Raw genomic sequence first — 22,053 nt, 5'->3', positions numbered from 1 at the left:
GTTTGTTCCAATTGCCAGCTAACACTGAGAGTAAAATGGGTGTCCTTTTTGTAGTCTGTGCTTGTATGGCTTCAGTGTCGATGAAACACATCTTGTTATAACCTTTTCTGCTAAATTAAAGCACATTTTATTTAAAAATAAATACTTTCATTTAACCGAGTTACAAGTAGTTGCCATCTGGGACTTAAAGGCAATTTTGCCCCCTGTCATTTTTGTCATATTCTGTTTTATCAGAGCTTAGAAGGGTAAAAAATTTTCATAAAAATGAAAACAATCTGTACCTGCCTGATGTGATTTCGGAAGTGTGAATGAATTTTTCAGAGGTGCGCTATGACTCTAAACTCTTTTCAGATGGCCGTGGCATTGAGAAATGGTTCCTGCTCATTCTCCATATGTTCCGTATTTTTTTCTTTTTGTGCTGAGAGAAAAATTAATAAAGAAAAATGAATGAACCATCCTGAAAATGCTGCATTATATTTCCTAGCCATCATTTCTCAGAAAGACAGTTAATAGAGCCTCAGAGCAGGGAGGCATGATGAATTTCTCCTGGGTACGGACGAAAACTGCATAGGATTCTCGCTCTCCATCTTGCTTTCCAAACTTTAGTCATGGAGCGTTGCTTTGCTGGGGAAGAGAGGGAACATTCCTTCTTCCTTGATGTGTGTCTTTCTTTGCCGATGACTATGACAACCGCTTCCCAGTTGAAATGTCCATTGCTGAGGCCAGAAGGAAAACCCCAATCAGAGCATGGGGCATCTGAACCCACGTCTCCTCCGTGAGCAGGGCCAAGAGCCAGAGGTGGGTATGGACCGACTTAACTAGGGCCCAGCTGGCTCCAGGAAGGCGAGGAAAGAGCCAGGTTCACTTGCAACAGGGACTGAAAAGGGAAGGGGTGGGACAAGGAGAGGGAGGTAGGGGAGGGCAGGATGGGAATGTGGTTTGCACAGCCATGGGGAGAGGACAGGGAGTCACACGAGCCTGGAGGTGGCAATGGAGGCAATGAGGAGTCGCATGGGGCTGGAGCATGGGGTTGGAGATCTCCTGGAGGATATCCTGGGGGATCTCCAAGTATTTGCTTCGCTTCTCTTCTTTTCTCTTCTCTTCTCTTCTCTTCTCTTCTCTTCTCTTCTCTTCTCTTCTCTTCTCTTCTCTTCTCTTCTCTTCTCTTCTCTTCTCTTCTCTTCTCTTCTCTTCTCTTCTCTTCTCTTTCTTCTCTTCTCTTCTCTTCTCTTCTTCTTCTCTTTCCCTCTCTCCAAGTACTCCTTGGACTGGACTTGGGGAGCCGGTGTCTTTGCACACTCTGGCAGTTCTGCTGTCCCACACTCTATCAGTAGGCTGCCTTGGGGTTTAATACGGTTCCCCAGTAATGGAAGGGGGGTTTATTTGCAAGACTTGCTTTTTAATTGAAATTGGCATTGCCAAAGATTTGGCACAGAGATGCTATATTGCGTGAACTCCACAAAAACAGCACAGCGTGGTGCAGTGTGCCACACAGCAGTGAGAGTTACTTAACAAACATGCAGAGGGCTCTCAAATCTGCCTCTCGTTACTTCACCATTCTCCATCTAGGTGATGGGGATGATGTTACTGACTTCCCCCTCTATGCCTGTATTAGAGTTATGGATGAAACATAGCAGGGAAAGGAAAGATTGCTGTTGTTTGTGAAGTACTTCATAATTCATGCTGCTGCAGTTTTAGTTACAAACCCAGTCCTGTGATTTACTCTCAAACTACCCCATTAATCTTGAGTCTCCTCCAAAGAAACACACTGCAAGAAAACAGATATGAAACTGGCCAAAATGCAGCCGTGTCGATCAGGTTGTCAGCATTGAGGGGGTTAAAAACTGTCTATTTCTCTCTCTCTAATTACTGTTAAGTAGCAGGGGAAATGCAGAGCTCCCTGCTGGGATTTATCTGTCAGACAGATAAATATCTCCTGGTCTCTGCAGTGCAGAGTCCCTGCACAGAAACCTGCAAGAGGCAGGTGAGTATTTAGGGTTAGGGCAGCAATTTGTTGTTCTGCAATAAGACCTTTTATGCCACCACTCCTCCCTGGGCAGCTGCAGCAAGCATTGAACAGCCCCCAGTTAGTGGAGCTTGCAGTCATGCTCCTGTCTCTCACATTGTCTTTGCCTGGGAATTGTGTTCCCTGTCCCGGTGTTCTCCACGGAAGAATGAAGTTTTAGGTCAAGCAGCACCAACAGAGGCAGCTGGCAGGAAGGAGGTGGAATGAAGAAAGAAAAATATCAGGAATTTCAATTCCTAGGATGTTTACAGCCACACGGAAAACCAGGAAATCTCTCCCAGAGTGCAGGTGACCCCAAGCCACACGTATCTCTGACAGCCCAGCTCCAGCTGGTGACTGGTGGCCATGCTGGGCTGGGCTGTGGTGGTCGTGGTGTGAAATTTCGCTCCGGATGCAGCAGGAGCGGAGCCCGCTGCTGGAGCCGGCTCGGCTAGCACCGGACCCTTGGGAAGGAAAAGCCTATCTCTCTTCTGGGAAGCTGGTATTGTCATCTCCGTGTCACTCTGCTCCCTGCAGCTCTCCAGCACAAGTGCGGTTGGCCCCAGGAAGGTTTCTGAAGGGTCTTATCAGGTCAGGAACATTGGCCTAATCTGTGCTGCAGGGCTCTTCAAGGAATCCTTTTTTCCCAGGTATTAGAGAAAAAACATGAGCTGAGCAATGTGCAGGGGCTGAACAAGGTGCAGTCTTTTTTGGGGGAAGAATGGGCATCACTGGAGCACTGTGTTTTGGGGGGGGAGGGGGGGGGGTGTCAAATACTGTGGCACTGGCTCAGTTTTTTGCCCTGAAATTTGATGTTTCTTGACTGAGGCAAGGACTTGTTGCCTGTTTACACTGGCAAGCAGCACAGTGTTGTTAAAAGCTTCTGTAGAGCTATAGGGCTGGCGCTAGTGACTTCGTATCCCCACTATGCACATTTCAAGAAGGTTTACTTCAGACCAGCTTTCATCTGGTCTCCTGGGCTGGACACCCTTTGGACACTGGAGACTACCAGGTGTGCACCTCAGGCAGTCTTCCCGTTCAGTTTGATCCAGGAGGAATCCAGTCTGCATGCTCCAGGACCACTCTAGAAGTGGGACAGAGCACTTTCAGTGGGAACTAGCAGGACCCTTGCTTCAAAAGTGCTCTCCTGAACCAGTGCAAGCAGCTGTCATGGGGATGGCTAGCTGCGTGGGGAATCTGAGCTTCTAGACCATACCTCGTGCCAGTTTCTGTCTGCCCCTGACCAGATCAGGTTGAGGGTGTCTGATGCTTTTTTACAGGACATAAGGGCCTCCAGTGTAGGCAAGAGACAAGAAGGATCTCATGTTTCTGAACTCTACTGCCTTCTCCCACCCTCCCTATTTCCTACTCGTTGGCATCCCTGGGCTGGAGAAGGAGCAGTTCTGGATTGCCTTCCCCTTCTGCATCATGTATGCCATTGTTGTGCTGGGGAACATCACCCTTCTCCTCATTATAAAGACAGAGCCGAGCCTGCACGAGCCCATGTACCTCTTCCTGGCCATGCTGGCCTTCACTGACCTGGTCCTATCAACATCCATGTTACCCAAAATGCTTGGCATCTTCTGGCTGGGCTCTGGGGAGATTGGGTTTCTCTCCTGTCTTGCTCAGTTGTTCTTCATCCATACCTTCTCGTCGGTGGAGTCGGGCGTGCTCATGGCCATGGCCTTGGATCGCTACATCGCTATTTGCTGCCCTCTGCGGCACACCAGCATCCTCTCTGCACCGGTGGTGGTGGCCCTCGGCAGCCTGGTGCTGGCGCGTGGGGTCCTCCTGGTGAGTCCCTTCTGCTTCCTTCTCCGCAGGATGCCCTTCTGCCAGCATCACATTATCTCCCACTCCTACTGCGAGCACATGGCCGTGGTGAAGCTGGCATGTGGGGACACCAGAGCCAATGTCATTTATGGCCTCTTTGTGGCTTTCATAGTGACAGGATCCGACATGATCCTGATCTCTGTGTCCTACACCATGATCCTGCGGGTGGTAATGAGGCTGTCATCCACAGAGGCACGACGTAAAGCCTTCAGCACTTGTGCATCCCATGTCTGTGTCATCCTTGCCTTTTATGTCCCTGCCCTCTTCACGTTCCTCACCCACCGGTTTGGGCAGAACATCCCTCCCCACATCCATATAATGGTGGCCAATCTCTACCTGCTGGTACCCCCCATGTTAAACCCCATTGTTTATGGGGTGAGAACCAAGAAGCTCTGGGACAGGGTGGTCCTCCTCTTCCAGTGAAAGGGAACCTGGCCCATATGTATGTGCCTCTAACTGTGCTCATAATTTACTGATGATGCTGGTAAATTTAATGAGAGTTAATGCTGTGACTATTTATTTGTTCAGGGAGGACCCCTTTCTCAGTGCCTGGAGTTTAAGCAATGCATTCTTGTAGAAATCACTAGATTGTCTCTTCTGTTACCACTGTCCAGGAGGTTTCATCCATTGTGTGATGAAACCTGGCACAAAGACCTTCAATCTGGCTTCTACACCACTGGGAGATGGAGAGTTCACCCCTCCCGGAAGTTAAACTCCTCACTGTTAAAACTCTTTCACTATTAAAAAATTATCATCTCATGATTAAAATATTTACACTGTAAGGCTGAGTATCTCCAAAAGATCTTCCTCCAGCAGTTTTCATGGTATGAAGAGTGTTCCCTGGACTCTGTGATGGTATTTAAAAGACATGTAGACGTAGTGCTTAGGGACACGGTTTAGTGGTGGACTTGGCAGTGTTAGGTTTATGGTTGGACTCGATGATGTTAAAGGTCTTTTCCAACCTAAATGATTCTATGATTCTATAGGAAGATAATCAGCTGGGAATGGTGACCGTCCTTGTAGAAGGAAATGGGTAGAATTCAATTTTATGTATTAACCTTTTTTTTGTAAGGAAGGCAAAACCTACAATAATCCTATGCTAGCAAATTCCAAAAGTTCTATGTAAATGTAAACCCTTTCAAAAATATCAGAAATCCTTGCTGATGCAATTATTTGGAGTGACCTATCACAGGGAGATCGTTGCTAACAGGACTGCACTATACTAATATAAGTCAACCATCCCAATAAACAGGCAAACATGTTTTACAAAATCACTGCTCTATATCTGGAAAAAGTAGGCAGCAGAATGAGGTGAAGGTCAGATGACCCAAACTCAAGTTACAAAACTCAAGCACGTTACGGACCTTTGCTCTATCTTTAGTGCAAACTGAAGAGCAGTAATGGATGGAGAGGAGATCTTTGACCTGGCCTAGCATTTCTTGGAGCTCTATCTTCCTGAGCAGCCCTGACTATCGTGGCCACCCACGAGGAGCCTCTGGGCTCTGCTATCTCTCTGTGAGCTGGATACCGATGGGGAAGCAGGAGGGGGGGTGGGCCAGGAAGAGAGCATGCACTTCTGCTGAAGCGAAGCAGATGTTAGGCTGCAGACAAAATGGGAAATGAATGGTTTTTTGGCACCATTTCAGTAGAATACTTAAATTTTAACTTAGTTCGTCCTTTTTCTTCAGATAAAACAGAAGTAGCTTTTCACGGACCACAGACGAGAGACAGGGGAAGCCAAAGGAGGAGAGATACAGCTGCAGTTCGTCTTAAGAGCCAGTCTCAGAGCACCCACTTCATAAAGCAGGGCTGCACCATTTCTTGTGGACTGATACTCACCCGCCACCGCCCTGGTGAGCTAGAACCCCTATTTTTCTGCAGGCTCCACAAAAAATGTTGTTGTTTTCATTTTCATTAAGAACATGGGAGCTGCCCACATGACCAATGTCCATCCATTCCACCACGCTGTCTCCTCCAGTGGCAATGGGAGAGGTCTTCTAAGAGATGCCTTTTTTAAGTAAGAAATGACAGCAGGGGATCATTGCCAGTCAGATATGTGCAAAGGTGACTGGCTGACTCATACAGCCCCTTGTGACCTACAATATTCATGCATACAAGCCATCACCGCCACATAATATCAGATACTCGGCACCAACAGCTTAGGCTCCTACTCTAGGATTCCCTTCTCTGTACATAAATAAAGCTGGCTGTGACATCTGGATCATTGCACAGTATGGATGAGGTGGTTGCTGGGGTGGAAGGGGGTCAGCAGTGCCCTCCAGTCAATGCTAAGGCTGCGTGTCAGCTGCCTGGAGAAAGTGGTGGGAAAGCTGAGGAGGTCTGTACGCAAATCAGGGACACAAGAACACTTTCACGGGGGGAGTTGTACAACTTTGGAGGGGTGCTTTGAAATCCAAAGGCAACAAATGGTCCCGTTGCTGAAAAAGGCCAAACCTGAATGTTTTGATGAGTAGCCCAGTGTTTTCAGGAGTTTCATCTCCTGACTATGGTGTCTAAGACCACAGCTGCCAGGGAAGGGAGATCTTGCCACCATCACTCTCTCCTCTTGGTAGGTTCACATCTGTCCTTCTCGCCTCTACAGAGGGTCTCCCAGGAAAGTTTCCTCCTGTCTGACGTCTCCTTGTTGAAGCCAGAAGCCAACACCACATTCAGGTCCTGCTTTGACTTCACACCTAGTTTCCAGTCGTATTTAGCTCCCAGTGCTAACCCAAGGCAATTCCACAGTAGCCTCCCACTTGACACTGGGATTCACTCTCAATAGTATGTTTGCATCATCTCCTTTGAGATAGTGGATCAACCAAAAAAAAAAAGCAGCAGAAGTGTCCAGTGAGCCTGGGAGTCCGGCGGGATTTTGTGGAGTGGCGATATAAAGATGCATTCACCGGCAGCCTGGAGGCAAGATGCTCAGGCAGATCTTATTTGGGTATTGCTTCATATTTAAGACAAAGTGGTCTGCTTTTCTGAGCTGCTTTTCACATGTCAGCTGTTAGATAATTTCGGATAACTTTGTCAGTGTTACTGTGTATTAGTGTTAAAGTGATTACTGGTTTTAAAGGGAGGATGCGCGTGTGATGAAAAGCTTGTTACCCTCAGACCGTTTATCTGACCGGGGTAGACATCAGGGTGAGACGGACTGCCTTCTGGCAGTGCCTGTACCCACTGTGATCAGTGGGGTCCAGAGAGCCAGCTGAGGTGCTGATACCCACACAGCCGGCACCTGCACCCAGGTGAGGGGACAGTGACCTGTAAGAAAGGGCAATCCTTGCCCGTATTACAGCTTGGCAAGGTGGGTAAGCAGGACTGAAATCTCTTCTCAGCATGCCGAAATGGTTCCTGTACACCACAGGGAGCTGCCAGAGCTCTCTTCCCTGTGAGAGGGTGATTTCGGTTATTGTTTACTTCATTTATACTGGAAAACAGCATTTGCATTTGTACGTATGAGAATATCCAAGTCCAAAATCTTTCACTCTCAGGCTAGCAGATGTTCACAATGCTGCTTTTTGGCAGCACATTGGTGAATGCTTGTTGGCTGGATCCTGCAGAATGTTGCTGCACTATCTGGGTTCTCAGCTGTGCACAGCTCTCGAAGATGCAGAAACCACTTGGTGCCAAGGCACTTTTATCAGGTCTTTGCTGCCAAGGTTATTTTTAGGGAAGGAAAAGATCACGAAGTCTGATATTCATTCACAGAAAGAAAGAAAATAGAGGTGTAAAGAATTAAAAAAAAAAAAAAGAAAGAGAGCTCTAAAATGAGGATGAAGCTCACAGCCAGCAGAGAAGACATGCTCTGCAACACCCGCACAGAAGAGGTATGGGAATCTCATTCATAAAACACTGGAAGCCACACTCAGATATCCAGGTGAGGGAGTCGCCTGGCAATGTCAGAGCACAGGTCCAGGTATCTGCATGGTGCGCCTTCTCTTGCTCTTCTACAGGACAAGGAAAAGCCAGAGCAAGGACCAGTGAACTCCCTCCATGACTCCCAAGTCCAGAGGTGGGCTTTCTGTATGAGATACAAGTCTACTTTTGCCCTTCATCCAGGATGCCACCTCGCAAGTCTTTTTGTCCTCTGGTGCAACAGACTCAATGCAGTATCACATCTGCCAATCCAGTAAACAGCCCTCTGTGTCCTGGCATAGAGAAGCCCATAATTCAGCCATCAACTAGGTACTGTGTCCCTCCATCTCCATAAGCTTTCTGACTTTGGGAGCTGTAGTTCTCCATGCCAAGAACAGATCACAAAGGTAAAATGCCCTCTTGCTGTCTCAGCAAACTCAGAAGTCTTGAACCCCATCACCGCAGTGAGAGAAACATGAAGAAAGCTTTGCTTTATGGCACGATTACTCTTATGATTTCTGTGAATTCTTTTGTAGGATGAGTGGGATCTGCAGCTTGATCTTTGACCGGACGAAGATGCCGCACTAGGAAAATGACCAACAGTAGCTTCCTTAGACCTTCTACCTTCCTTCTAACAGGAATCCCAGGAATGGAAAGTGGGAATGTGTGGCTTGTCGTCCCTTTCTGCTGCACGTACGTTATTTCCATTGCAGGAAATAGTGCAGTCCTCTTTGTCATCAAAGCAGAGCGCAGCCTCCATGAGCCCATGTTCCTCTTCTTGTGCATGCTGGCTATCACAGAGCTTGGTGTGTCTCTGTCTATGCTCCCCACAGTACTAAGGGTGCTACCTTTTGATTCATGGGAGATCAGGTTTGACGCCGCCTTGCCCAGATGTTCTTCATTCACTGCTTCTCCATCCTGAACTTTGGGGTGCTGTGGGCCATGGCCTTCCACTGCTTTGTGGCCATCTACAACCCCTTGCAGTATGCATCCATCCTGACCAACCCCAGGATAGGTGTCATCGGGCTGGGTCTCACAGTGAGGAGCGTTAGCCTCTCGCTCCCCTTGCCGATACTTCTGAAGAAGTTGTTCTGCAGGTCCCACGTGCTGCTCACTGCTTCTGTTTGCACTCCAGCTTACTCCAGCCGCCCTGTGCAGATATCAAGGTGAATAGCATGTGTGGCTTATTTGTCGTTCTGGCCACCTTTGGGCTAGACTTGCTGTCTATCATCCTGTCTTATGTCATGATCATTAAGACTGTGCTGAGTATCACATCCAAGGAAGAGCGTCTCAAGGCCCTGAAGACCTGCATCTTTCATATCTGTGCTGTTTTGATTTATTATATCCCAGTGATTGGCTTGTCCATGGTGTACAGGTTTGGGAAACATGCCTCTCCTCTGATTCATATCCTCATGGCCAATATCTACCTCCTTGTACCACCTGTGCTAAACCCCATTATTTACAGTGTAAAAACTAAACAGATCCACAGAGGGATACACTAACTTCTCACTTCAAGAAGGCACTGATGCAGGACACAGAAGACCCAAGAGGTTTTGCCTGTGGTAGAACAGCTGGTGAATAATAGTTTAGATACTCTCTGCTCCATCCTGTCATCCATTTGACTGCTGAGGATCCTGAACCTTTAAACTCTTCTTATGCAGTAGATGAAGTATAGCCTGTTTCTAGGCCCACAGAATTTTCTTTGCTGTATAAAGGAGTGTGGCAGTATCTATAGTCTTCTATACATTCCTGGACAATAATGCAGAAGCTGTAACTGCCTGAGGTTCCTAAGCTAATGGCCCTTCTCTTTAGACAAGGAGGACATAGCAAGAGACATGTGGAGTAAGAGTCTTCCACCTTCACCATGGCACTGGGTCAGCTGGACCCAGAGCTCCTGCCAGAACAAGGGAGTTGATCATCCTGGCTAGCACTGCCAGGGCATGTATCTGCAGGGAAAATCTAATGCTTCCTAGATGTGCTCAGCCACCTAGCATCTAGTGCGTGCACTAGAGCATAGATCTATATATGTGCAATAGCTGTTTATTCAAGCTTTTTACACCTGCAGCCAGACTTGCTATGACTGTGAAATCTCTAAGGACCTGGGCGTATGGCAAAGCCCTCTTGTTCCAGCCAGGTGATATTCCCAGCAGGAACAAGACATATCCAAAAGCTGTGATTTGTGCTGCAGGAGCTGAAAGTCACCATACATTTCCCTTCCCAGGGACAGTAGCCAGCCCACTCTGGGGTGTTGCAGACTCACAGCAGCTGGGATGGTTCATCTGCTCTGCCTGGACCAGCCATTTAATAGCTCAATGCAGACCCCTGATGGAAACGGAGCCTGTGCAATATCACTGCAGCAGCACCAGGCTCACGATACCATCAGGTCATATTGGGAGCAGAATTATATGCAAAAAGCGTTCAGGTCAGATCCCCAGCTGGTGTGAGTGGGTCCAGCTCAGCCGCTGCACTGCAGCTCCACCATCCAGTATTACAGCAACAGGAGAGCCAGCTCCCACCGGGACTCCTGAAGTGAGGTGCCTCCATGTGCACTGGGTGTTGAAGCTCCTGTCACCCAGGAGGAGATCTAATCAAGACAGAGCCTGGAGGAGAGTGCCTCAGATCACCCTAAAGCAGTTAGCTGGGGTTGGTTTCACCCCAGACTATCCTGCAGCTCCCCATACCTCCCTCTGCTTTGATTTCCATTTATTTGAATAGGATTGCTTTGGCACAAGGTTAGAAAGCAGAGAGGTGAAGCAGTGCTATGCACTTAAAACAGAACAAAATCATTGGTAGCAGTGCTGGTGGCAGCCCTGCTGTGTATAAGGCTGTACATCGAAGGCCAGCACCTTCCTCATGGGTCTGCAGCATCCACCATCCCAGGAGGGCATAAGAAGGGCCAAAATAAATCCTGCCTTCTTTTTTCCCTTACATAAAGCTGTCATTACTGAGAAAAACCAAGGAACACTGATATTTACTGAAGCCTAAATGGGCACATGAGTCCCCAAGGGAAATTACAGAAAAATAAGAAAAAATACCCTACGTATTCCAAGTCAGACTGAGAACTGAATGGTCGTCAGTGCTTTACAGTTTACCTGATAAGATTTCGCTGATGTGACCCAAACAGAAGTCTGAGCCCCCTTCCTAGGGCTTCAGGGTTGAGCACTGGGTTTGACAAAACCTTCATGGGGTTTCCCTGTCTCTCATGGCAACCCAGGAGACCTGTCAACAGATGTATTACATATACCTACCACCACGCAGCAAGAGTTTCTTCAAACTCCTTGCTTTGAGACCCACTTCTGTGGGACTTGTGATCCAAATAATAGCTTATCGCACTCAGGTGTTACCAAGACTTGTGGTGGTTCTGTGTGTGTTGGGGCTGTGGTGCACTCAAAAGCTTGTTACAGCAAAAGGAAGCACACTTCTATGTGGAACCAAGAATTTATTGTTATTGCAATTCACGTTTTAACAAGATTATAAAAAACAGAAGACAGTTGCTATCAGTCCAGTGGCTGACCTAGTGTCATCTGCAAGCTTTGAGAGGTCACTGTGCACTCCCTCATCCAGGTCACTGATGCCAATGCAGAATAAAACGAGTCCTAGCAGAGATCCCTTGGGGAGGCCACTGCTGACTCTCCTTTGGACTGAAAATGATCTACTCATACTTTAACCACTTCCCACCCCTAGAAGAGGGTTTCCTCCAATCCCCCTACAAATTAATTTCATTAAAAGCATTTAGTCAAAGGCTTTTGGGCATCCATGTGTATTAAGGCCACAGAATCCCTCCAGCTGGAGCCCCTCTCACAGAAGTCCAGCAGTAGCCTGGCTGACTCTGGAAGGCCTTTACCCATATGTGTTTACTCATATGCTTAGTGACTTTATTCTTTACCACAGCCTCTACTGTCCCACCAGTGATAGAAATCAAGCCCACTGGTCAGTAGGTCTCAGGAACCCCATGGAGCCCCTTTTGCAGGTGGAGTTGAAGGGATGATCTGCCCTGCAGCACCATGACCATTTGCAATAGAGTGATGCACCCTGCCCAGCAGCTCTGCAGCTTCAGATCTGAGCTCCTTCCAGACTGTCAGGTGAATGACACCTGGTCCTGGGAGTTAGTGATATTTAACTGATATTTCTTTGGTGTAACCCCTCCTCCATATTTACTTCAAGCTGATCGAGATCCTCTAATCCATTTGCTATGAAGGCAGTGTCAAGTGTAGAATCCGATGTAAAGAATTCACTGAGCTTCTCTGCTATGGCCTTATCACCCCTAAGTGTGCTCCTCACCCTTGGTCACCAAGTGGTCCACCTGCTTCCTAGCTGGATTCCTGCTTTCCATGCATTTAAAGAGCATTCTGCTGACAGAGCATCCTAAGCAAGGTGCTTTTCCCATTAGTTTTTCTCTCTCTTAAACTCCTGCTTATGTTCAACTTGTCACTTTTTATGGGCATTTCATGTAGGCAAGCTTCCCACTTCTCAATGACTCCTGGGCCCCTGGCCATGGCCAGGCCAGGCCAGTCTTTGACACAGGAGCCTGTTTTTCATGGTGTAGATGATGGGGTTTGACACAGGTGGGACAAAAAGGTGGACGTTAGCCATGAGCATGTGGCTGAAGGGTGCAGCATTCTTCCCGTACCAGTGTATAATGGACAGGACGACGGTGGGGACATAGAAGATGAGGACAGCACAGAAGTGAGAGATGCAAGTGTTGAGGGCTTTGGTCTGCTGCTCTCTGGAGGCGATGCCCACTGCACCCTTAGTGATCATGGTGTAGGACAAGGTGATGATCACTGAGTCTAGGATCGTGAACAGCACCAGGGTTAGGCCGTACAGTCTCTTCAGGGTGGAGTCTGTGCACGCCAGCCATATCACATCCTGGTGCAGGCAACAGGAGTGGGACAGCACGTGGGACCTGCAGAACAGCAGTTGTGCGAGCAGGCGGATGACCATCAGCCATCAGAGAGCAGCTGACCATCCCCAGACCAGCCTTTGCAGTCTTGGCACTGGTGAGGATGGAGGAGTATCTCAACGGGTAGCAGATGGCCATGTAGCCAGATGGTCATGGCCAGAAGCACCGAGGACTCCATGAAGGAGAAAGCATGGATGCAGAACATCTGGGTGAGGTAGACTGGGAAGCTGATCTCTCCGTTGCCGAACCAAAAGACGTGCAGCACTGTGGGCAGGGTGGATAGAGCCAGGCCCAGGTCCGTGGCGGCCAGCATTGAAAGGGAGTAGTACATGGGCTGGTGGAGCCTTCAGTTCGCTCACACGACACGCAGGATGGTGCCATTTCCCAGCATTGCGATGAGATACCTCAGACAGCAAGGGAAGAAAACCCAGCGGTGGAAACGAGCCACCCTGGGAATGCCTGTCAGCAGGAAAGGCAGGGCATGGCTGCTATTCCCTGGGGACATGCTTGCTCCACGCTGACGCCCTGCCTGCGTAAGAAGACCCTTTTTCATTAGCAGTTCAAAGGTAATGCAGGATTAGATTTCGCAGGGCAATGAAAACGAACAGTCTGGTGTCTTGGCGAGAAGACCTCATTTCTTTTCTCCTCCTTGAAGATGTGCCAGAGCAGAGACGAGCACTTTGCAGAGCTGGTTCAGTCCTTTTTCCTGGTTTATTTTCCCCAGGCTCCTCACCTGTGAAGTCAATAATAACATCATTTACTGCTCCAGGGCTACATCTCTCCCAGGACATTGCTACGGCCTCTTCTCTCAGTCGCTGTAAGCAATGTGCCATCCTTCCCTGGCACTCAGGCCCTGGTTTCTGCTTCCATGTGCGTCCCTCTCCAGCTCTCTACATCAGATTTTCAGCCTTTCCCCTCGTTCCCCAGCCTTTTCCACACCTCCACTCTCAGTCCCTGACGCACACAGCCTCACCCCATGCACTTCCATGCAGGACACTGCAGGAGGACAGTGGTCCCTCTCACCACCCTTGCTCCTCTGGGCAGCCCTCCCCTTGCCCATGAGATGTTGCAGCAGACGCCAGACGCCTGTTTCTCCTCCCAGGCTGTGCCTCCAGCCTGGTGCCTGTCCTTGCTTGCAGGTACCAGCCTGCCCAGACAGCTCCTTCAGCTTGCTTGCCGGATTTTCAGATTTTCGTCTTTTACCCTGTGCAGGACGCCCTGTCTGGAGCTCTGCAAACCACCGCCCCGTGCCCAGCTGCTGAGTTTGGACCATGGCTTGGCCCTTGGCAGATACAGTCCTGCTTGTCCTCCTTTCCTCCACCTGCACCCTTTGCTATCACTTAAACTACCCTTCAGTGGAAGGGAAAGGGGGAAAGGCGGCAGTTTTCTCCCTGTTTTGTGTCTGTGCAGCACCCGGCACCGTAGGACTGTGCTCCTTGACAAGGGTTCCCAGGAGCTACAGAAGCAGCAGCAATCACCACTCTGACCCCCGAGGGGACACGGTCACTCTTGCAAGTCTAAATTTGGTAAGGCATTGGCAAATTTAGAACATTATCGTTTCCCTTCACTGCAGAGATTATTTACTATTCTAATTGTTGTTGCCATTACTATAGTTCTTACAGATAGCCCATCAAGCTATGCAAAGTGACAGGTATTTCAATCGATATGTGTGTTAGTAATATACACAGCAACTATAATTCTTAGCAGGAATGTTGTTATTACAGCTAACAGTTACGGATAAAAATAAGCAATGTGTACACAAGCCCAGCTCTCATTTCTTCTACAGAACTGTCAACCAAAGGCTTCCAATCCACAGCCCACAGATACCTCAGGGAAATATAGTGCTATACGAAATACAAATCTTAGAAGAAAACCTATGCTTAAAGGGCTTAAGCTTTGAATGCAGGGACGGTACCTTTTGCGGTTGTAAGTAAAAAAAAACCAACTTACAAAATGCTCCTCTAAACTATGCTAATTATTTGCCTAGCTTGTCTGCTTGTCTTTTCAGGGCCTGCAGTGGCTGATGTGGAAGAAGTTAAACTTTTCCAGCCCTCAGCACTCAAGGAATTCACGCTCCATCTGTCTATGTAAACAGGGAACATGTCATTGTTTAATTGGAGGGCATGTGGCTAAACTCATTAGTGTGCCATGAAAAATGGAATTAGTCTATTTCCAACCGCCCCACTTCTCAGACAAAGCTCCAGACATCTGTGCCTCTACTCTTTACTTCGCCAGCTAAATAATTAGCTTGGTAAGTTAAATTAGCGGACAGCTTTCCAGGGTGCTCTAATTATCTTCAACAGGAAAATATAGATTTAAGTATTTGAATCTGGGTGTACAGACTTGAACTTGTACCTCATCCCCACCATCTGTAAATGTGCTTTGGATGTCCCACAAAAATAAAAATATTGCTTTGTTCATTCTGTGTGTCATTGGCTGTTCTGGCCTGGGTAAATATTCATTAAACTGGGAAAAGTCCCGTCCTCCACCCCTGGGGCTGCCCCAGAGGGTGGGCATCCCGCCCCCCCAGTGCCCCTTCACAGAGCTGTTCACCTTGATTGCTCCACAGTGAGGCTGAGGAAGGAATCTTCCTTGCCTGCTCCTCCCACCCTCCTTTTATTTTTGTTCTTGTTGAGACACGTAAGCAATGTGTCTGCACACAGGGAAAGGATGAACTTCCACAGCCCAGCTGGGTGCCGAGGAGTGGGGGGTCTGGTGCCGGTGGATGGTGGTGGTGCTTCTGCCCAGAAGGATGAAGACGGAGCTTGTAGACAGAGCGTCATCCTCGCTCGGTCGTGCTTCATAGCACTGTCAGGCTCTCAGCGAGGCAAGGACCAGAGGAACTGGTTTGCCATCTCCAAGTGTACTCAGCACCAGCCACTTTAGAGACAGGAGCAAAACATCATCCCATCAGCAGATGGGGCATAATCTGTGTCTTGTGAGAGATCCCAAAAAAACCCACAGTTCTTAAAGCTTGACTTTGGGGCTTTAAATCCTGCCTGAAATATGCTGTTATAACACTGGATGTTACTCTCTATAGAAATATCCACTCCCTCCTCCCAATATCAGCAGCTGCATCCCTGCAGTGTCCCTGTGTTGCAGCAAGAGGCATCCAGGCTGTGGAACACTGAGAGAAGGCAGTGTGGTGGGGAAGAAATAGGGATAGATGATGAAGATGTACATGGATAGATAAACAGGCAGCCAAGAGGTGTGCTGGCAATCGCTGCCGGGGTTTGGAGGGGATGGGTTTGGAGGGTGTACTGATTTTGGCTGGGATAGAGTTAGTTTTCTTCACAGTAGCTCATACGGTGTTGTTTTGGATTTGTGATCAAAACAGTGTTGAGAAAACACTGATGTTTTATTTATTTCTGAACAGCGCTTACACAGCATCAAGGTCTTTTCTGTTTCTTACACTGCCCCACCAGTGAGTAGGCTGGGGTGCACAAGGACTTAGGAAGGGACACAGCCTGGACCCCAGCTGACCGAAGGGACATTCCATACCATATGACATCGTGCTCGGAAATAAAAACTGGGGAAGGAGGAAGGGGGGGCATTCGCTGAACGTCGGTGGGGTTAAACCACAACAGAAGGAGATGGATGGATGGATGGATGGATGGATGGATGGATGGATGAATGGATGGAGAGTGTGAAACAGCTGCAGGAATGCACAGTGATAGATAAGCCCGCTGGCTGTGAACCAAAGCTACCTTTTATGACAAAATCTGAATGGAAAATGACCCACCCAAAATTAAAACATCAGTGATGAAGGAAGGCTGTCATGGTAGTGCGTTGACCCTTCAGATGCCCTTACCTCTGTTTGGCTGAAGCCCTTAGGCAGAAGATGCAGAAGGACAGGGAACCGCTCTCCTGCCTGAGTGTTTCACATGCAGAGGAAGCTGTCTATTTTTATAATGCCTGTGTGAAATCTCAGCAGCGATGACAGTCACCTGGGACCCACTGTGGGGGCTGAGGCCATGAAATGCAAACCAACTGCACAGTCCAGCAAGGTGATGGTGCTGCCCTTCATACCGTGAGCTGCTACCGCCCTGGCAGCAGCACAAGGGTAAACGCTGCGAGAGCCAACACGAGGATCGTAAACGTTTAGGAAATGCTGGTCAGAGCAGCAACGAAAAAAACAGTTTTCACTAGATTTTTCTTCCCTTTTAAAATAGAACTGTGAATTTTTAAAAATTTAAGCATTGAATAAAGTCAATTATTTGCCCCAAGTGTGGGTGTTGGCTCCAGGGTGAAACTGCTACTCTGCGCTTGCCAACTAGATCTGAAGGTAAGATAGAGATGCAACTCCCTGGAAACACTGCTTAGATTTCATCACTGAATTTGGGGTAAAATAGAGTGCATCTTTAGATCTTTGAACCCCTAGAAAAATACACACATCCCTGCCAAGCCTTTTAGTGCAAAAGCAGTGCCTCACTTTTTTTTCTCTGTGTGCTTGAAAAAATGTAAGTTCTTCCATGGTAAAACACTGGGGAGAGAGGGTTGGGAAAGGGATGGAGAGAGGGAGGTGCAGTGGCCACAAGCTCAGCATGTACCAGCTGAGCATGGCTGGAGGTTGAGCCTACTTTTTGGCCATGAAAAGCACTCTTACGTACACATCATTTTTCAAACATCAGCAGTGGAATCCCAACAAACCCTTTAAAAGATACATGCATTTTATTGTCCCCATGTTATGGATTGGGCAACTAAAGCAAAGAGGCAAAACAGAAAAAGCTAAGGCCAGGGCTAGTGCTTATGGAATGCTTTGCTGGAATATTGTGCAAGGTGCCAATGGAAAATGATCAGTGGTGATTCAAGTACAGATCATGCCTGACAACGCCTGCATTTCAGCTGCCTGCATTTCAGCCCATGTACCTCAGCTTATTATCTGGGACAGACTCAAACATGCAGAAAGGACCAAGACAAATTGCCTTGCCTTTCTTTCCCGCTGAAAGGGGTTCCTTCTCTCTCGTGTTGTCAAACACTGAAAACTTCATGTATGTAAAATAAAAATTGTTAATAAAGCTAACAGAAACTTCCCAAACAAAACTGTCCCAAAGCGAAGCACTCCCCTCCATGGAAGGAGGACCTCCCCTGGAAGAAGCTGTAGCACAGAGGGAGGGCAAAGCCAGAGCAAGAGCAGTTTGTTTGATCGATTGAGACACAACCAGGCAGCACGTGGCCAGTACGTGGAGAAAGTGGTAGGAGTGCCGGGTGGGACAGGGTGAGCATATTTGCAAAAAGTCTCCAGCCAAGCAGGTGCTCTCCAGCGTTCGTGGCAGCGGTGGTCTGTGCAGCTCCGAGTGCTGCTGCAGAAGTAACGGGAAAGCTTTGGAGCGTGTCTTGGTGATTTGCTCCATGTCTGTCCCTGCAGATGCAACCCAGAGGACCACCACAGCCACCCGCTGCCGAAAGGCTGCCGCAGCCACAGGGGCACGTGGCTGAGCACCAAACCATGGCAGGCTTCGGGCAAGCTTAATCATCACTCTGCAACCCTGCGATGAAGCTGGGTAGTCACCAGAAGATGATTCTCCCATTTGTGATCTGTCAGGTAACAGGGGGGAATATGCCCTGCGGTGAGATGGTGCTCTGCTTTCTGGGGACCAGCGCGTCCTCCCTGTCACTCACACATCTCTGCTGTACGGACAAAGGTGGTCGGCCACTGGGGTTTGACAGAGTGGATTTATCTAAATCACATTAACTACCATGGTGTTTCTTACTGCATAGTGAATACGTGGGTCTGTAGTGCAGGAATTCTTAATTTCTGTGGGGTGGAGCATGGGGACCTGTCTGCACAGCAGCGGTCTTTTAGCCTGGACAAAGAAAAATTGAGGGAGACATGATAAAAGGCTGCCAACAAAAACAAAAAAAGATAATAATTTGGTTTCTGAGTTCACTTTGTGCCAGATAGTGAGAACTCCTGCACTTCTGGCCAGATGAGTCTTTGGGATATGGAAGAGAAACTCCTCATCATCTCAGAAACATTAACCCTGCCACTTCTGGTTTGGGATGGAAAACAAGCACGTGTCTGGTTCTCTTATTGAAGGGAATTTGGGCTGGAAGGGCACAAAGCAGAAGTGGGAGGAGGTAAGGGGGCGGAAAAATGGAAAGATGAGGCAGATCAGCTGATAAGTCACTCTGGGGTTTCAAACCTTCATTTCTCCAAAGTTACCAAGGGGGATGGATCAAAAATCTCTTCATATCCAAATGATATTTCTCGAGGTCTTTTTGCAGCAGTACTGCAGTTGCCATGGCATCCAATTTTGCTACTGACACAGGAAAAAAGTTGTGGTCCTGCTCCCGGCCAGTCCTTGCACAACAGGGCTCATGGAAAACAGACAGCAGAGCTGGCCCCATCCCTCCAGTCTCATCTGTGGAATTGCTTGTGGCCCTATAGATAAAGCCCTCTCCTATGGTCTAGGCAAGCTGAAAAGGATCCCTCTTGTTTCACAGGCAGATAGATTTTCTGTCCAAGTATCTCCGTAACGTCACATGCGGTGTAAAAAACTACCAGAAATGCTTCCTGCAGGAGCACGGAGCCATTAGGTAGCTTGGGTATTTCCATGCTGTTTTTTGGAGAAAACAACATCTTTTTTTACTTCTCAAAAGCAATAAAGCATCTTTTGCAAAATAAGAACAAGTACATTACCATTCATCCTCATTTCAAGTAGTGTGGGAAAACACAACAAGCATTTCACATGGATGGCTGAGTTTTATTATGATTATATTCCAGTCCGACCAGCTGTAAGAGCTGTCTTCTGAAACGCTCTATTATGCTGATGCTCCTGACAGAGAATTCCCTCTAGAGGCATAAAAATCGTGCCATACACTATGTATAACCCCAGCAGGGGCAGCACAGAGTCAGTTAAAGAGTATTTTTGGCTTATGCTAAGAAGTGAACTGTTTTGTTTTTTTTTTTTTTTCTGCTCCTGTTATTTTGGTAAGTGTGGGGATCAGGACAGATAAAAATAATTATACTTGATAGCCCTCTGGTTAGCCTGCTCTTTAGACTGACATTAAACTTTGAATAAGAATTCCTTAAAAGGCTCTGGGGTTTGATTAATTCATTATATTTTTAAGCAGGAGTTTTCAAGGTTCCATTCCCAGGCAATATGCCACAGCAGTTAACAAGAGGGTTTCACTGTAGAGAAAACATGAATGTTTCTCTCATGAGCACAAAACGCATCACCCCATTTTTTCACTGCACAGACTCTGTTAATTATCCTAGCACAGATACTCGACTAATTCTTTTTCTTTCTGTTTAAACTGCAAACAATGTATACTATGAGATAAGTAAGTTTTATCTTCCACCCCACTGTTTGCAAACCTGGGGGCTCCATTTTCGTGTTGGGTCTGCAGGAGGGAAGGCTCCAGGAGGAGAGGTGACGTCTCCCGATGGCTGAGGAAGAGCAGGTATCGCAACCACAGATCACAACTGCTTTCTGACTTCTGTAATTTAACACTCTTTCCTAATGCCTTTCCCTACCAATTTTCACAAGAAGCAATCCTCCTCTCATGAAATCTATTCAGTTATTAGTCTGTGCTGTTGTCGTGGAAATTCCCTTCCTTTCTTTCCAAAGCAACACGGTGTGCTCGTTCATCAAAGGTTTGCAGTGCTGCCTCAGGTTTGAGAGAAGCTGCCGTGAAAGAGAAGAACAATCAATCAACCTGCTAGTATAAGCTTCCCATCATTTCAGGGCTGCACGATGCAATTCATAGGGATTCAGGAGTTTTCTATCTTCTCTTGGGCTTAGCGACCATGAAATGATAGAGTTTTCAATTTTTAGCCAAGTAAGGAGGCGGGTGAGCAATACCGCTACCATGGACTTCCGGAGGGCAGACTTTGCCCTGTTCAGGACACTGGTCGGGAGGGTCCCTTGGGAGACGGTCCTGAAGGGCAAAGGGGCCCAGGAAGGCTGGACCTTCTTCAAGAAGGAAATCTTGAAGGCGCAGGAGCAGGCAGTGCCCCTGTGCTGTAAGAAGAGCCGGCGGGGAAGACGGCCAGCCTGGCTGAACAAGGAGCTTATGCTGAGGCTCGGGGGAAAAAAGAGAACTTACCACCTCTGGAAGAAGGGGCAGGCAAGTGAAGAAGAATACAAGGACCTCGTTAGGTCATGCAGGGAGGGAATTAGGAAGGCGAAAGCCCAGCTAGAGCTCAGAATCACAGAATCACAGAATCAGTACGGTTGGAAAAGACCTGTAAGATCATCAAGTCCAACCTGGAAAAAAAAAAAGAAAAAAAAAAAAAAAAAAGGCAAAAAAACCAAACACAACAAAAAAACAAAAAAAGCTTCTATACAACAAAAAAAGCTTCTATAAATACATTAACAACAAAAAGAGAGCCAAGGAGGATCTCCATCCTCTACTGGATGCGGCGGGGAACATTGTCACGAAGGATGAGGAAAAGGCTGAGGTACTTAATGCCTTCTTTGCCTCAGTCTTTAACAGCCACACCAGGTATCCCCAGGGTATCCGTCTCCCTGAGCTGGATGACAGGGATGGAGAGCAAAATAGGCTTCCCATGATCCAGGAGGAAGCCGTTAACGACCTCCTATGCCACCTGGACACTCATAAGTCTATGGGGCCTGATGGCATCCACCCAAAGGTGCTGAGGGAGCTGGCGGAGGAGCTTGCCAAGCCGCTCTCCATCATTTATCAACAGTCCTGGTCAACGGGGGAGGTCCCGGATGACTGGAGGCTTGCCAACGTGACGCCCATCTACAAGAAGGGTCGGAAGGAGGATCCGGGGAACTACAGGCCTGTCAGCCTGACCTCGGTGCCGGGGAAGGTTATGGAGAGGCTCATCTTGAGGGCGCTCACGGGACACGTGCAGGATACTCAAGGGATCAGGCCAAGCCAGCACGGGTTCATGAAAGGCAGGTCCTGCTTGACCAGCCTGATCTCCTTCTATGACCAGGTGACCCGCCGAGTGGATGAGGGGAAGGCTGTTGATGTTGTCTACCTGGACTTCAGCAAAGCCTTTGACACTGTTCCCCACAGTATTCTCCTAGAGAAGCTGGCGGCCCGTGGTTTAGACAGGTACACTCTTCGCTGGGTAAAAAACTGGCTGGATGGCCAAGCCCAGAGAGTTGTAGTGAATGGGGTGAAATCCAGCTGGCGGCCGGTCACAAGCGGAGTCCCCCAGGGCTCAGTTTTGGGACCGGTCTTGTTTAATGTCTTTATTGATGATCTGGATGAGGGGATAGAGTGCACCCTCAGCAAGTTTGCAGATGACACCAAGTTGGGCGGGAGTGTTGATCTGCTTGAGGGTAGGAAGGCTCTGCAGAGGGATCTGGACAGGCTGGATCGATGGGCTGAGGCCAACCGGATGAAGTTCAATAAGGCCAAGTGCCGGGTTCTACACTTTGGCCACAACAACCCCAGGCAACGCTACAGGCTTGGGGATGAGTGGCTGGAAAGCTCCCCCGCAGAAAAGGACCTGGGGGTGTTGATTGACACC

The 22,053-nt window shown here is 48.1% G+C and overlaps 2 protein-coding genes and 1 pseudogene across 2 annotated transcripts; 2 read left to right on the top strand and 1 right to left on the bottom strand.

Annotated features, from left to right (window-relative positions):
* LOC104255891 (olfactory receptor 51E2-like) overlaps positions 1 to 13,104 on the bottom strand; it is a 51,085-nt pseudogene extending 37,981 nt beyond the window's left edge.
* On the top strand, positions 3,329 to 4,261 carry LOC104258781 (olfactory receptor 52R1). The gene has a single exon (XM_009813972.2). It carries the CDS (start codon positions 3,329 to 3,331, stop codon positions 4,259 to 4,261), a length of 933 nt encoding a protein of 310 aa, XP_009812274.1.
* LOC132322107 (olfactory receptor 51G2-like) lies at positions 8,289 to 9,198 on the top strand. Its single transcript, XM_059836328.1, is given in 3 exon segments — positions 8,289 to 8,580; positions 8,583 to 8,804; positions 8,807 to 9,198. Coding segments are annotated over 3 exon segments (906 nt in total).
* Positions 13,105 to 22,053: the final 8,949 nt, after the last annotated feature.

This window comes from Gavia stellata, chromosome 1 (genome assembly GCF_030936135.1).
Source record: "Gavia stellata isolate bGavSte3 chromosome 1, bGavSte3.hap2, whole genome shotgun sequence".
Classification (NCBI taxonomy): domain Eukaryota; kingdom Metazoa; phylum Chordata; class Aves; order Gaviiformes; family Gaviidae; genus Gavia; species Gavia stellata.
The sequence above is the reverse complement of the archived record's forward strand: the minus strand, read 5'-3'. Positions and strand labels throughout refer to the sequence as shown.